This window comes from Solea solea, chromosome 19 (assembly GCF_958295425.1).
Source record: "Solea solea chromosome 19, fSolSol10.1, whole genome shotgun sequence".
Classification (NCBI taxonomy): Eukaryota; Metazoa; Chordata; class Actinopteri; order Pleuronectiformes; family Soleidae; genus Solea; species Solea solea.
In genome coordinates this window covers 2723239-2740154 of record NC_081152.1, presented here as the reverse complement: position 1 = coordinate 2740154, position 16916 = coordinate 2723239, and the positions used below count along the sequence as shown (strand labels likewise).

The window sequence follows — 16916 nt, the reverse complement described above, 5'->3', positions numbered from 1 at the left end:
CGACATAGAAGATAGTATTATTTGTAAAGGAACACAAGTTGATGACTGCTCATTTTAGTGCACATATGTGTATCTATTTTTAAAGTTTTCATTAACCGGGTTTACTCAGCGTCAGTGCTTCACTCTGAATATAAAAAGTGTAAATTAACAGTCTTTAACTTCCCAAAGTATAATTAATGTCATTTATAGTGTTACATTTGTATGAACAATAGTCACAGCTGAGGTGGTGGGAGAGAGTATCATTTCACCTCTTTTACACCACCATTAAAGGACTGTGTGTTGACTTCATTTGCTCATGTTGCGTTGCTCCTCTAGGGGTCAGTATAAGATAGAGTGTGTGTGTGTGTGTGTGTGTGTGAATTTGAATCCAGCTTGTATCCATTGATTCTGATTTAAAATGGCTGCTGCAGAACAGAGAGTGTGGCTGAATCTGTCTCAGAGACACACACACGCACACACACAAAGCATTTGTACAGCTACAGTATCATGCTTAGGAGTCTGCATTGACTTCCATTCATTTGTACAGTAGCACCAGGTCATTAGGACCAGGTTTTGGTAGTCTGCTAGTCCTGACAACTGTATTTGTTTTCAAGCAGCCGGCGAACACAAGCCTCGGAGTCATGTCTGTGTCAGACGGGCCTGTCCTCTTCTTCACTTCCTCTGACTGTGTTTGGGTTGTTAACTAGCTGAGACGTTTTTGTCTAAAATAAACACAGAAAAAAGATGAAGAAATGCAGTAGAAAAGAAGAACAGACAGAAGAGCAGACTCCTGCTGTGAGGCTGCAGTACCACTGACACACAGAGAGAGGGAGACAGAGAGCAGGACTGTAGTAAGAGTAGTTTCTTGATACTGGTGCACTTTTGGAAATGATGAAAAGCAATGCTTGCAGATTCGAGTCCCAGCTCAACACGACACAAACACACAAACTAGTGAGTTGTAAAGCAGCTGTTTTCAGTGTAGTATGAGGGCCACATTGAGAGAAAAAAAAAATCACAGACTTTGAGAATAAAGTCGCAAATTTACGAGAATAAAGTTGCAAATTAACGAGAATAAAGTTGCAAATTTACGAGAATAAAGTCAGAAATTTACGAGAATAAAGTTGCAAATTTACGAGAATAAAGTCGGAAATATATGAGAATAAAGTCACAAATTTACGAGAATAAAGTCCTTCCTCCAAGTTCGCCTGGTTCTTTCTGTGGAAAAGATGCATTTACTTGCTCTCCTCTTCTATAACAACCGGTTAGAATGTACAACTTTAATTTCGTAAATTTACGACTTTATTCTCGAAGTCTGTGAATTTTTTTTTCTCAATGTGGCCCTAATACTCCGTCGTAGTGATGCAGCTCACCGGTCCCTAAATACACCAGACTCCTGTTGAGATTTTACACATTTCCTTTGCTAAATGTCTTCAGGATTTTTAAGGGTTTTTAACTGACCTACAGTTTGGCATCTTTCTGTTTGACTCTCGTGTCGGACGACGACGTCGTGCTCATGACTCACTCTGACCAATCAGTGGAAAAAACATCATGATGTTCACAGATTTCAATCCCATAATATATATGTGTGTGTGTGGTGTATGGTGCTGAATTTTAAAATTGACATTTTTAAAATACAACTTTTTAACCATTCAAGGTGGCTAGTAACACATTTCCGTGTGTCAGGAGTCAGGTGTTTTTTTTATTGCTTTTCAGGGTCTTTAATACTCCACAGACAGAGGACACTTAAACAAAATAAACAATAAAAGCTTAAAAAGACATTAAAGGCTTAGTGTTTTTCACTGACAAAGAAAAACTATAAACAAATACAATGTTCAAACCAAAGTACATAACTTACATATCATACAGCTATAAAAATGGATGTGAATATCATCAGCCTGGTGGTGAAACATGTCATGTGGAACAAAACCATTTTTAATGGCGTTAAAAAACAAAAAAAGAGATTCAACACGATTCCGTTTGTGTTGTTTGACGAAAGAAAGCAACAGAATCTGAATCAAGTTACTTTCCAAACCGACAGTACTTTTCATTCGTACGACTGTGGCTTTTTACTAATCACAAAATAACAACAACACAAAAAAAGAACAGCATCACATTGCCATTGAGGGGGTGCACGAGCAAAGCGTGTGTGGACTAACACAGACACAGTGGATTACAGCTGCTGTAATCCAGCAGCTGGGACTAACCCTAACCCAAACAATTTCCTTCGGGATAATAAAAGTATTCTGATTCTGATTCTGTCAGTTATCCCTCCCTCCCCCCTCCTCTCTACTTTACCCCATGAACACATTTGATATTCTTCAACAAACAGCTTAACCTCCTACGCAGAAAGGACCGGCCTCTTCGTGGCTTTGTTCTGGCTCTTGATTGGATAAAGTGTTTATGGACGCTGGAAAGGTTTCTCAGAGATTTAGACTCACAGAGAGACTTGTGTCACAGAGATAATACTCAGTAAACGCAGATTTGAACTGACACTGATCTTAAATTCTGTGTTATTTTCATAATTGATTTTAATCTGTCGATTATTTTCCCTTAATTCATTGATGAATAGTTTGTTCAATACAATGCTGAGAAATGTCAATTGTTGGTGTTTCTCAAAGTTCCAAATGACGATGGACGTTCCCAAATGTCACGGTTTTGTCCACAGACCATACGGAGGAAAGACGCCAGAAAATAATCACATTTAAGAAGCTGAAAAATCACAGAAACAATCAAACAATTTAATTTAGTAATTGATCAATTATCATTTATTGATTGCTGGTTTGGATTTAAATTCTTCTGCATTATAAGTTGGTGGAAAGATGTTGAAGGAGCATCTAATGTCATCAGTACGGCGGCGTGCAGAGAGATGGCAAAAATGGAGGATGAGAATCATCAGTTCATCAGTTCATCAGTTCATTTGGCTTAATCTTCGGCACAGGTGTGTAAGAAATACAGACATGAGACACACTGGAAATGTATCGATGCTATCTACAAAAAAAAACATTCAGTCACAGTTTCAAAAATGTCTCTTTCACTTTATGCTTCTCATTGAATCCTCTGGCAACAAACGACCAGCTCACGGAACACTTCAGCTCTACTGTCCTTCAAACTGAGAGAGAGAGCGAGACACTTATGTGTCCGACAAGTGGACAACCAATTCATCAGTGTGTGAAGGGTCATTATCGCCTAGCAATTCCGTTTCCGGCACCGACGAGTCCTCATGTAGGCCTGCTTCTTCCTGGGACGCCCGGTCAGCCAAGTCCTCATCGGTGGTCTTGGAGTTGTCGTTTAACAAAGCCGCTCGCTCTGTCGCAGACGTGTTGGACGGGGCGGTGGTGACGTAGCCTGTGGACGTGGATCCGCTGCCACTGTGGTGAGAGCCGGGTTTGCTGACCACTTGTGGTGGGTGGTGCATCTGCTGATGGGGCATGGCCATGGGTATTTGCATGGGGTAAAAGTTCTGCAGGTATGGGTACGCTGACATGGGGTGGTGGTATCCATTGACGGGGATGTAGAGTTGCGGGGGCACCATGGGCCGGTGCATTTGGCCCTTCATGGGCATGAACTGGGGCTGATGAAAGGGCGAGCCCTTTTTAGGGCTGGTGTAGCGTGAGGTATTCGCCGTGCTCATGCTGATGTTGCTAACAGGGCTGGTGCTGAGAGAGCTGGTCTGGGTCGTGTTGCTGGTGCCAGACGTCTGAGCAGAGCTGTTGTAGTTGGACAGACTCTCCCAGGAGCGCAAGCGTGTGTGCATGTCCTTGAAGCGAGGTCTTCTCGCTGGGAATTCGCTCCAACACTCCAGCATGAGAGCGTAAATCCATGCCGGGCAGTCGTCTGGACAGTGCAGCAGCTGGTGGTTGCGCACCATCTCAATCACATCCTGGTTGGAGTAGCCACAGTACGGCTGCAGACCGTAGCTGAAAGTCTCCCACAGCAGGACGCCGTAGGACCAGATGTCAGAGTCGGTGGAGAACTTGCCGTACATAATTGCCTCTGGGGCCATCCAGCGAATGGGGAACAGGCTGGTGCCCATGAGGTTGTAATAATCGGCAGAGTAGACATCTCTGAAGAGGCCTAGATCCAGAATCTTGATGTTGAGTTTGTCAAAGACCAGAATGTTTCGGGCCGCGAGGTCTTTATGGATCACTTGTTGGCTGGAGAGATACTCCATTCCCGCAGCGATCTGCGTGATCACGTGAAGGAAGTCCGCCTGCTCCAGAGTGGACTTCACTGTCTTATCATCATCGACGCTGCCAACATCTGAGTTGGGGGAGCGCATCACCAGGTACTCATGCAGGTCACCAAGGCTGGAGTAGGAGAATATCATGCTCATTGGCTGCTCTTTGGTGACCACACCCAGCAAAGACACTAAATGTTGATTCTGGATTTGAAAGCGGATCATGGCCTCGTGACGGAACTCCTCACAGAGCGTGACATCCACCTTGTCTTTTAGCGTCTTGATGGCCACCACCTGGCCCTGCTCACCAGGCGTGGAGCCGTACAGTTGGCCCTTGTAGACCTTGCCGAACCGATCCTCGCCGAGCTCCTCCATGAATCGTACTGCCGACAGATTAACCTCCCGCAGCTTGGTCTGCAGACGCAAAGCACAGATAAAGGTCATCAAAAAACACAAACAACGTTATGTTTTTTAATCCTGTTAATCTCTAACGTTACTGTTTCCGTAGGCGATTTCAAAAACGAGTTTCAAGTTTGTTAAAACAAAGCCACTTTTTGTTATGTATCAATCTTTAAATCTGCCGTCATAATGAATTTAAATGAAAATACATCAAGTTAAGGGCTTTTCTCTGCCCTTTTAGGTGAGATTAAAAAAAGAGATTCATTTGATTCATTAATTACAGATCATAATGGCATCTTTTGCTGGGTTTTTAATAACAAAATACTTACGATGACTTTTTGGAATCTTGCACCTGACAAATACTCCATATTACAAAAGAACTCAAACTAATTACAACTAATAAATATAAATAAAAAGGAAAAACTAATATACCCTTGATCAGGAGGTAGAATTGAAATGAAAGAGCTCTTCATCAGTGTGTGTGTGTGTGTGTGTGTGTGTGTGTGTGTTACCGGGTGTTTTTGCTGGTTGAGGAGCGAGAGCTCCACGTCCTGAGTGGGTGAGCCACTGAGCTGGCAGCGAGGGGGTGTGTCCGTCGAAGCCTTCTGCTTATTACGACACACGCACACCAGGAAGAAGAGGCAGGCGATGACGAGAGGGATGGCGATGGCAGGGATTAAAATGAACAGGATCTCCTTCCTGGGGTTCTCTGGAGGCTCTGGAAATTAAAACAGATGGAAGTGAGTTAATTAAAAGTGTGTCATTATCACCTTCAACAGTTAGAGAACAGCTTATTAAGTGTCGGTGTGGCTGAAACTCAGTCTACTCTCATCAGTCTACAGATATCATAGATAGTGCTCATTAAAAGCCACATCCTTCATCATGGACGGAGAAGAGAACTTGAGCTCATTTGCAGCTGGTTGAACTTCCTCTGGAACAAATGTGATCCGTTCTCTGAGAAGCAAATCAAGGTATTCATGGAAAAACAAGTGAGGACCAACTGAGCCTGGAACCCAAAAATGAAGCAAAGAGACAAACACGTTCCAGATATTTACAGACAAAGAGCTGAACCCAGAAGGCATGTATGCTGAAGATCAAGGATAATCAACCCCCGAGGAAGACTTTTTCTTTCCATTTCTCTTTCTTTACTTTTTATTGAAGTGCAGACAACGACATGAAACGTGTCAATATGGAGAGATTACTTTGGGTCATGTGTCGCATATGAGGTGTGTGTGTTTGTGTTTTTAGGGTGGGAGGAGCTTAGGACAGACAGGTTCAGTACGGTATATAGTTGTTCCATTAAGAATAGTTGCATTCTTTGGCAACTTTCCTTTCAGCTACCAGAGTAAAATGGTGTGTTTACAGCTGAAGATGAGCCACAGCAACAAATAAATAAACATATTCTTCCTCAATAATGTTGTGAGTGATGAGTGCAGACGTTGGATCTGAAGAGAAGAGTTATCTGCGTCGTGGAACTTACTGCAGGGCTGAATGTCACACAGGTCCACCCTGACATGAGGGTCTAAGGTGAAGCACCACGGCGCCTGCATCTGACCTCCTGGGTTGCGGCAGAAGTTGTGACTCCCCCATAGCTCGGGGTATTCCTGCAACAGGTGGTGGCTGTGAGGAAACTGAGAGCTCCACGGCTGACAGTGATGACCGGACTTAGTGATGCTGACCGTGCCTTTGTAGTCAGCTCCACTTCCATTGTAGCAGAAGTGATCTGTGGGGGAATCTGTGGAGCAGCCAGTGACTCAATATGAATACACAAACACTGCAAGAGAGGTGACTTTGTAACCTATTGAGAAGCGATTGCACATGTGTTCAGTGAGTTAGAGCTCCAGGATGCAACTCTTTATAACCTTTTAAAGACTGTATGAGCAATGTTGTTCATTTGGAGATTCTAGATTCTTTTATTTCACTAGTTTCACAACGCTTTGAATGCAGTATTTCATTCATTCATTCATTCATTCATTTTCTGCCTCATTTTTGTAATATAATTTAAGTTGATATCAGTATAATTTTAATCAACAGTCTCTGCTGCTACTTATATAAATGACATTGTAGTTCCATAAACATGTCATCACTGACTCTGAACTGTCTTGTCTAAATCTATAACTTATACAATTGTGTATCTGCTCCTGGTCTCTCTCTTCTGTCTCTACCTCATCTCCCTCTTGTCCTTTCTCTCCCCCATTTTTCCTTTCACCCCAACCGGTCGAGGCAGATGCTGCACATGTTTGTGTCTGGTTGTGTTAAAGATTTCTTCTTCCTGTTAAAAGGGAGTTTTTTTCTCTCCACTGATGCTCATTATAATGTTGTAAAGGTTTGTGTTTTACTGTGTACACAGACTTGCCATAATGTATGTTGTACAAATTAAATTGAACCGAATTGAATTGAATCACGACTTAATGTGTTTTTTTAAATTCAATTTGATTCAATTATATTTGTATAACACAACATACAGTACATTATCTCAAGTCAGAAACCTTTACAATGTCAAGTCTTAGTGAAAACTGTTGTTTGGATGTGATGTCTTGGTACTATTAAGGTCAATTTATGCTTATTTTACTGTAAATATAACTACAGTTGTTTTTGGTGATTCATTTGTCATTACATGAACGTGTCCAGTGTGCATTCATCAACCTACATGAGCCTAGTTTTTCCGGTGGCACTCCGATCCTCATGCAGGACGCGGCATCAGGCGTCTCTGGCCGTGGCAGCAGGTGGCAGGTGGGGAGCTTGAGCTGCATGAGGATCATGGGATTGGACCGGGCGATGGTGTACTCCGCGTGGCACAGGTCGTTCTCCAGGGCCTCGCACTCGTCGCGACAGAGCTGGCGGCGCCGGGGGCCTCGAGAGCCCTCGTCACACAGAGGGAAGACGTAGTAGCAGAAGGATGGGATGGCAAACCTGGAGCACTGGTCTGATAGATGGGTGGAGGTGCCGATCATAGTGAAAGCAGCTGAGAGAAAGACACAGACACACATGTTTGAGTTTGACATGATGTACACTGATATCAGTGTTCAGTATGTGACCATTTAACTGACACAAAGACAAACATATTTATATCTTTTTAAACCATGAAACAATGTAGAGGTTAACGTGTGTATGGCTGATGAACATAATCTAGTCTTAACTATTCATTTCCCATGGTGGTCATTTCTGAGCGGTAACACCAAAGCTCAGACAAGACTGAAGTAATCACTCATGTGGCGCTTTTCACAGCATGGCACGGCACGGCACGGCACGGCGCGGCACGGCACGGCACGGCGCGGCACGGCGCGGCGCGGCACGGCGCGGCGCGGCATCGCGCCATCATAGCACACACAAATTAGTGACTAGTGACTTGTGAAGCAGTTGTGTACGGAATAATTAGGGGCCGTTTTTGGTGAATACCCATACTTTTTTTGTCGTTTTAGGGGGAAAAGGTATTTTTTGAAAACGCTATCATTCATTGTCTTGTGTTTGGAGATTCACCAACTATTAACAATGAAAAGTAACTAAAGTCAGTCTGAAAAGAGGCTGTTCTCTCTTTAGTGAGTTCACCCACGGAGGTGAAACAAGTATTGAATCGTAAAATAAAGAGACACACAGTCGGCTGCACTGAACATCCACAGCGCTTCTGTGTGTGTGTGTGTGTGTGTGTGTGTGAGAAACACAAATAAGGCTATAAGATCAAGGCCGTGATAGTATTATTTTAGAAGTTCATCATGGCAGAGCCCCCGAAAATGAAGCAGAAAAAAAAAACCGGCTGCTGACCGACACAGACACATGTGGTCAGGAGAGGGGGAGGAGTCAGTGGTGAGTTTTTACGACAGTGAGGATAAAGAGGTAGACAATGGATGGATGTTTACGGTGGTGTTGTAAAAATATTTACCGCCTGAAAGTGTAGGGGGAGCGCTGCAGAGAAAGAGGTATCAGTACACCAGACACAAAGAACTAAAAACCCCAGGAAAAGAAACAACAAAATGTCCAAACAGAAGACTCCAACAAAAATCACCTCTGATGGAACAGAAAAGGCTCAATTTTCAGGTCATAATGAATGAAAACACAATTTTAAATACTGTATTTCATTTCCACTAATACCTACACTGGACCTTTAAATACTGTAGCATAAAACAAAGCTCACTTACACAAACAAACATGATTGCATAGAACATAATTGTCTTACCTGTGATGCGGTTTTCGCTGTCCCCCTGCATCTGCAGGGACTCAACATAGATGCTCTGGTTGCCGATGAAGCGAGCGCAGGCGATGCCTCGGTAAGGTTGACAGAAACCTTTTTCACGTGACCTGAAAATCAAAAACAAACGACACCGTGAACTTTAAATATCTCGGCGGTGGCACAGGAGCGGAGTATCTGCCAGACCACGTTTGTAGGGTTTCTTTAATGAAACGTTATTTTCTACAATGTGAATATGTTGTCTTAAGACAGGGAACTGCACACACGCACAAACACACGTGTACAATGAGACATAAATGACGATCAGCCAATAATGCAAATCAATTTAAGTTACAAATACGACCAAAGCTGAAGTTTGTATGCAGTGTTTTGTAACTTTGTGTTACAAGGTTTAAATTCTAACAGTAACAGTGTAACAGATTGTGCATATTGTTGACAAAACATCAAGACAAAAGCACTTTGGTGCATAAACAACACATTCAACACAATAATCAATCCAGCACAAAGCACAACGAGACATGAAGACCTGGACCAAGACCACGACCAGGAGCAGGACCCAGCCTGGTGTTTTACTTGTTTTGTCCAACAGAGGGGGCTGCTCGCATATCACTCTACCTCTAAACTAGTTTGACTCTTCTGGTTTCATAAAAAAAAGGAGGGTTCTCTTAACTACCCACTTATTTTGCCTTGTAAACGTGTATCAAACTGCATTAGAGTTTATTACAGTGCAACAGTTACCATTATGAAAATACATAAAGGAAACGCCTTCTGACTTAACCATGATCTAAGATTCTTATTATCATTCTCTACAGATGTCCAAACAATAAGACATTAGAGACAAATGAGACTCTAACATTACTGTAACACAGAGAAGAGGCTCAGTGTTGGCACTAGTTAATCGTGTTGGTCTTATTTTTAAGCTTGACTCTCTGCTGGTGTCACTCCTGTGTTATGTTTATGCTGGATTTCGCCTCCAATCCTGGATTAAGTCTTAATCCACAAAACAAACAGGCTAAGGCCAAAGCAGCGGATACAGAACACAAAGTAAACAGCCGCATGTTGGCTACAGTCAGGTCACCACTTACAGCTGACCACTGCTGGTCACAGAACACAGGTCACTGCTGCTGCTGCTGCTGCTGCTGCTGCTGATGATGCCAGTCTTGGTCTATGGTCTTTGGTAACTGGTTTTTCATTTTTCTGTAATGGTTATTTACTGAAATTATATTTTTAATGCTAAAATATTATTATTACTATTATGTATACATTTTCAAATTGACTATTATTATTGTTATTTCTTGATTAAGATGTCAAATAAGTATTTACTTGCATTCCTATGAATGTTAATGCTCGATTCATTTCTGACTTCTCAGCGTTTGAGTATAAAAAAGTGAATTCACTTGATTTGCCAAATATTTAACATGTTTTTGAAAGATTACTAAAACATTTATGTTGACAGGTGGTCGAATAAATAAAAATAAACAAAAAACATTATTCTATTCTTGCTAAATCTTGAACATGGGCAGTAGTGAGTCAGTACGTGTGTGATGTTACACAGCAACACTAAACCGACGCATTTGATTTGTCTTTTCATGCCTAAACAGGTTTGGAAATGCACAAATGTAAACAACCACATCCGCCAAGATACTTTGACAGGGCTGAACTGCCATGACTGAATCAAATGACATGATGCATGTTGTTTCAGGTACTTCAGATATGATCCAGGACGAAGAGGCAGAGTCATACGTTCATGAATATCAAGATAAAACACTGCAGTGGTGATAACGACATCATTCCTCTCTTAATCCATACTAGTTTGACTCCTTCACTGTAGTTGTTTATGAAGCATCTTTCAAAACGAATGCTCTTCATCCCCCTGAACTGTGGACATTAGAGAAGTCATATTGTTGCCTGGTGAGATCAGCTCATTCAGAAAGACTTGGTCTGACTGAGGATATTACTCAGCATTCTTTCCAGCTCAGTGCAGGTCCATCCAAACCAGCGGCTAAAAGTCTGACTGCTGCCGGAGGAATTTCTGCTGAGCCGTGTTTGTCCTGGTGAGTCAAAGCCACACAAGAGAGAGCGAGGCTGCATGTCCTGTTCCCCTCATCATCATCATCATCATCAGCAGCAGCAGCAGCAGCAGCAGCAGCAGCTCAATTTATAACAGTCAGTCAAAGCAGTGGCGCTATGACATGTCTTCACATGTCCATGCAAGCTTCAGGCAGTCACACATCTGCTCTTCTACACTTCTGAGGGGAAAGTCATTAAGTCACACACTTAGTTTTCTATAAACCAACCACACCACTGCAAAACCGTTAGTGTGCTACGGACTTAAAAACATATGCCGTGTCTCCACTGCATGGTCCCAGCTCGCCTCGCCTCGGCACGGCTCGACTCTACGCGGTTTGGTCGTGTTACGATGACAAAATAGTACCTCCTCAACGTGGGCGGAGTCATCCGCAGGGCTGCATGACACTGCGGTGACTTTGTTTTACACACAAACAAGTGACTTGTAAAGCTTGTGTTTTCAGTGCAACTGAATCATTAGAATCAGTTAATAGAAGAGTAGTTCAGTCAGGACTCATAGACGTCACAGCTCATAGTATCAGCTCAGCTCACTTGGAACCTCGCCAGAGCAGGTAATAAAAAAAGTACCCGGTACCAGGTACTATCACTGATGGAAATGCAATGCCGTGCTAGTGGAAAAGGGGCCATAGTATGCATTTGTATTTTCATTAGTGTTTGAGACTCTTCTTTCAGGAGTTCAGTAAAGACCTGCTGCTTCTACGAGGAAGATGTGGAACTTATTTGTCAAGTTCTGATGAAACATGGACCATGACTTTTTTATGAACTCTCTTAGCATCCTACACGATGGTCTGGAAACACTGATTATTTCAGCTTTAACTCATCATGTATTAGCTAAATACACATTCCTTTCACTTAAGTGTAAACATGACATCATTCAAAGTGACAGAACACAGAGAGGAGGATGTTGGAGGTCCAGTAAGCACACAGAAATGTCTAAATTTGGTCATGTAATGTGGAAAGGTGCTGGGAGTGAACTTTTTAATGAAACTTTGCATAAGAAACTGTCTTTACTTGATTTTCTTAAACTATTGTGTCAAACATATTCACCATTAACTTAGCATGTAAATTATATTAACGGAATACTGACCATTTATTATGTTATTACAAAGCACTTTTATATTAAGTGTGCATGGCCATTCTACTATTAATAGGCAATAAATGAAAGTAATTATTAGTTATAGTTAATGATAGTAATTATACTAACTGTGATCTCAATATAAATATTTATATCTATATATTCATTCACTTGGTATGGACCAAGTAAGCAGGTAGTACCACAGTTTACTGCTATTCTTTCTGATTAATATTTAATAAATACAAACTATTCTTATTGAACACAAACTACATGTATTAATATTGGCCAAATAACCATATATTATGTACAGACAGACAGATAAACAGACAGACAGTCAGACAGACAGACAGACAGATAGATACTTGTGTTGCTGTGTTGTGTGTGTAGAGTGTGTTCACTCACGGTTCATCAGGACTGTGTGTGGGCATCTGTCCTGTGGAGCCAAAACAAAATAAACATAAACGTTAAAAATAAAGCAAATACAGAGGCCAGTAGAGCCGTGATCAATGTTTCTGAGGTACTGATGTCACCGATACAGATTTGTACATTGTACACGGATGTCACATAACTTTAAAGTAAACACATGTGACTGAAATTAAAACATTTTCTTCACTAAAATAACTACAAATGAAAAAAGCAACAGCTTAGTCCATATAGTGTTCCATAAACACTGAGTCACTGGACAAGTCATGTGAAGCTTACCTAGTTTGACATAGAGGACGCCTGTTGCAGAGATGACCTTCAATGAGTTGGAGGCAACACACTGATAATAGCCAGTGTCCGTCGTGTCCAGGTCTTGGATGCGAAGCTTGGAGCCTGCCTCTGTCTTACGGATGGTTATGCGTCCCTGCTCCTGGACCACAGGAGCATCATTCTTTAGCCAGCGGGTGGACGGCCGTGGATTCCCTGTCACCTTGCAGTGCAGCGTGGCTGTCTGGCCCTGGAAGTGGGTGATGTTGCTGACCGGCTCCTGGAACTCCAGGAAATAACCTAGAGGAACAATAGGCAACAATGCTCACTAATGAAGATACTTCTTAACAATTCTACAACAATAAAATCAACACTGTGTTTTACTGTATGATGTCGGGTAATATAATAATATTGTATGTTATTACATTATTGAAAGAACTGCTGGCCAATGTGAGTGTCTGTGTAAGTGAGTCATCAGAAATGTTTTTGTTTCTTTAATGTTGATTTAATAATGTTTATGGACGTGAGGTCATCACATGACCATTTCTCAGAGGAGAGGAAAAAAACCCTCAGAGTGCAAACACTTGACTCTATTTCTCAACCCTTGATGTTCAGTTTTTTCCACACAGCCGTTAAGTTACATTTATTTATTTCTACATTCTGACGTAGAGTGAAACAGAAAACAGTGTTCGCAGATATTATTTTTGTCTGTATGGTGGTCAGTTGGGTCAGCTGCTGCATGGATGAGTCCACAATGCTGGACAGAATGGCAGTAAAGAAGAGAGCATGATGTGAGTGGCTGAAGACAAAAGAGGAGAAAGGGAACAGGTATAAGAGGACAAAGGCAATAACATTAGCAGGCCACTCAGGACTGGGCAGCAGGCCACTCACATACCAATTGTTAAAATGACTCCGGCAGCATTTCCTCTTTGTGGAGGGAGGACTGAAAAGTTACTGGCGACTCACCAACTGTTGATCCAAATAATGCTGCCTTAAGCAGTCATGGACTCAGACACAGAGTCCTTTTATTCTCATGAATCTAGATCATACTTTCCTTCACAAAGTACCGTACTGTACATCCAATGACTGCTTTACTTTGTACAGTTTTATTATTGAATGTATGTTCACCGAGTTAAACGTTCACTGTTTATTTACGATGCAGTGAGAACAGAGACAATGTTATGTCACAATCCTCACCAAATTATTTGTGATTCATGATATTATGATGGTCATTGTATATATTGTATACCTTATTTAAATTCTTCAAATGTTCTAAAAGTAACTTCCCCACTACAAATGATTCCAATAATGGAGATTCATTACTGTTTATCGATGTTTACTGTGATGTGTCTGGTCACTGAGACTTTGTATCACGTGCACTGATGATGCAGTCGTTATAAATCACTGCAATTAAAAGAGGGATTGAAGTGAAAGATATTACCGTCCTCTGTTGTGTGATGTGCTTCCTGTTGCCACCGCACCACCTTGGTTATTTATGGCGCTTTAATGGCATCGAACATCAGGAAACAACACAGCCAATGCAAGTCGAACTTGTTTATGAAACAACATAAAAGAGCCGATCAAAGGGCTTTTATACGAGCTCAGCTCTGCAGAATGTTTGGAGACATTTGCAGGACTCTCGACTCGGCTCACACCACTGTTAGCTCTGCAGATTCCTAAATAAGGAGTTCAAATAGGAGGAGAAACAATGGTAAACACACATGCGCACACACACACACACACACACACACACAGGGAGTACCATCTGCACTGTGTGTAACAACCAGGCTCTGACTCTGGTGTTTACGCAATGGAAAAAAGAGATCTGTGTGCCCAGGCTCCCAACCAGGCCACAGCAGAGATGTCAGAGCGACCAGACCATGAGTGATGATGTCACAGCAGCTCTTTAATTAGACAGTTTGCATCTGTCATTAAGGGACGTAGGGGAACTTTCTAAATGAGAGAGGTGTAAGTGCAGAACAGGAGGGAAAGATAAAACAAGCAAACACAGCGGTGATTAAAAGAGTCAACACCACAGCAGCTCTTCAGTATCAAAGCTATTCTGCCTTCAGGGAAGCTCATTTTCTCTTCTGACACATTCAAATCCCCGTCACCAGACTCAGGCTGCACTCATGTAAAAACACCAAAATACATTTTTGTTCTGGAGACTCCTCCTGACCACACAACCCGTACCTCGTTTTGAGCCCAGTTTAAAAAAATGCTGTTGCTTTGAAAACTCTGGGGCTGCGCTCTTACCCCAACACTGTCAATGTCAGGATAGATAAGTATAAAAAATACAAAAAATATAATAGGTCACAAAGTTGCCAGTTTATAAAAATGGGTTTGAAAAAGCCTGGACTTTGGAAGAGCCAGGAGGTCTGAGGATCTGACATCTCTGAATGCAGATCATCTAAATACGGATTACTTTACAAGTCTGGTCAATTTTTTACCCCACAGAGCGCCCCCCCCCCCCCCCCCCCCCCCCCCACACACACACACACAGTTTCATGAGTAAATATTTTTACAACACCACCGTAAACATCCATCCATCCATCGTCTACCTCTTTATCCTCACCGTCATAAAAACTCCCCCCTCCCTTACCCCCGTGTTCACGTCAGTCTGCATCAGTTTTTCATGCTTGACATGACATCTAGTGTCTTTTCAGACTGATTGTAGTTTATTTTCATTAACAGTAGTTGGTAACGCTGTCAAACACAGCAGTATGATGATAGACACAGTTGTCTACATGAAGATGTTTCCAGATGTTTCCACTCTGCGATCCATTTTCAAAAACACTCCTCTGTTAAACATTGAGATTTTAGACATGTCCTTTGCTAAATGTTGGAGATTAACGTCGCGTTTTCAGGATTTCTACAGTTGTCGGATGTCGCAACTACAATTATGGAGTTATATACACAGTCATTCCTCATTTGTCCCCTGGGGTGGCATTTTTATTAGCTCCCACTTTAGTTTCAGGAATGCTGCATAGAAGTGTAGTAAAGTAATTTGTTCTAATCATATGAGAAATACTTTAACTTTTATTTATACCTGTGACTAAATGTTTTTACCTTTGTAGATCCACTGTGATCCGTACGTTACAGTGCACATGTGTACATGGTAACATTTTCAGGTTTTTCATAATATGTTTTGAGAAAAGATTCATTAAATGTAAAACAAAGGGAAACATTGGAGTTCTGGAGTTATTTTATTCATCCAGCCCACTTGAGATCTCAGTGCTCTGTATGTGGCCCCTGACTCACATGAGTTTGACAGGCCTGCTCTAGGGGAAAGCATTTCTTCAAACGATAGAATAAACCCTGCTTTGGTTTCACTTTTTTTCAATAAGTTGTCAATGTGTACATTAAAAGCCAACTTCTCATCAAGCCATATGCTTGATGACGTGGTGTTTGCTGTTATTAGAGGCACTGTGAAACAAGAACTCTTTGCCTTGACCTTGTGCTCTAAGCATCTCCCATGAAAGAGAACATTCTGCACGATGAACTTGGCATGTCCAAGGTTTCTGCTCGGTGTGTGCGCCGCAGCTTTTGAACCCTGAACCAAAAACCACACCAGGCTGGTCATGTCACAGGACTTAGATTTAATAAATGTGAGGTCACAGATTGTACCTTGACCTCTGGACACATGGTAAAGTTCGTGCCAATGACATGTCTGTTATGTTGGTGTAGGCTTCAAATCTCTTGTCAAATAAGACAAAGCACGGCCATTAATGGCTTTAAGGGCAGACAATACAATTCTAAAAAGGAAGAGAGTAGAAAACAAGGGTGATGTATTTACACCGAGGGGAGTTTATTAAGATATGAAAGGGAAGGATGGCTAACTGATGCCGGCGGAAACGGAAATGCCTCCGCTCGCTTCTATGTAACTTGTGCTAACTTAATTGCCGGTTTTATCATGGAAAAAGAAGCAACAAAATAAGCCGTTTCATAGAAGAAAAGCTTCGGCTTATAGAACTCAGACACGGGGAGGAATTACACTCGTTCTTTCTCCAGGAGCTGGTTTGAGAAGAAGGACTGGTTAACTGGATGCCCTTAGACCAGTGCCACGTTTTGTTTTCCCTGCCTCCTCTTTCAGATGTCAGACAATAGACAAGACATCAAACGTTGCAATAATCAATTTTTTAGCAATGACTGGCCTTTTCAAGGTTTGACTCAGTCTGTTTGTCAAATTACAAACTTCTTCAAACTCAAAAAACATCCCCAGATTTTTACACCTGGACTGAAATGCTGAAATGAGAAGCTTGACAAAGAATACACAAAATACGCTCCTGTCTAACTTCATTTAAATAAAGAGTGTGTGTGTG

General features: G+C 41.9%; 1 protein-coding gene across 2 annotated transcripts in view; it reads right to left on the bottom strand.

Moving 5' to 3' along the window:
- Nucleotides 1-1658: 1658 nt before the first annotated feature.
- The window catches only part of ror2 (receptor tyrosine kinase-like orphan receptor 2), a 43129-nt gene continuing 27871 nt past the window's right edge, over nucleotides 1659-16916 (bottom strand). For both annotated transcript variants that reach the window (XM_058616919.1, XM_058616921.1), the window contains exons 3-9: nucleotides 12607-12894; nucleotides 12307-12337; nucleotides 8730-8851; nucleotides 7206-7520; nucleotides 6036-6290; nucleotides 5068-5273; nucleotides 1659-4570 (exon numbers count right to left, since the gene is read on the bottom strand). In XM_058616919.1, the coding sequence (XP_058472902.1) occupies nucleotides 3110-4570; nucleotides 5068-5273; nucleotides 6036-6290; nucleotides 7206-7520; nucleotides 8730-8851; nucleotides 12307-12337; nucleotides 12607-12894 (2678 nt within the window). In that variant the 3' untranslated portion in view covers nucleotides 1659-3109. The remainder of the gene's footprint in view (nucleotides 4571-5067; nucleotides 5274-6035; nucleotides 6291-7205; nucleotides 7521-8729; nucleotides 8852-12306; nucleotides 12338-12606; nucleotides 12895-16916) is intronic.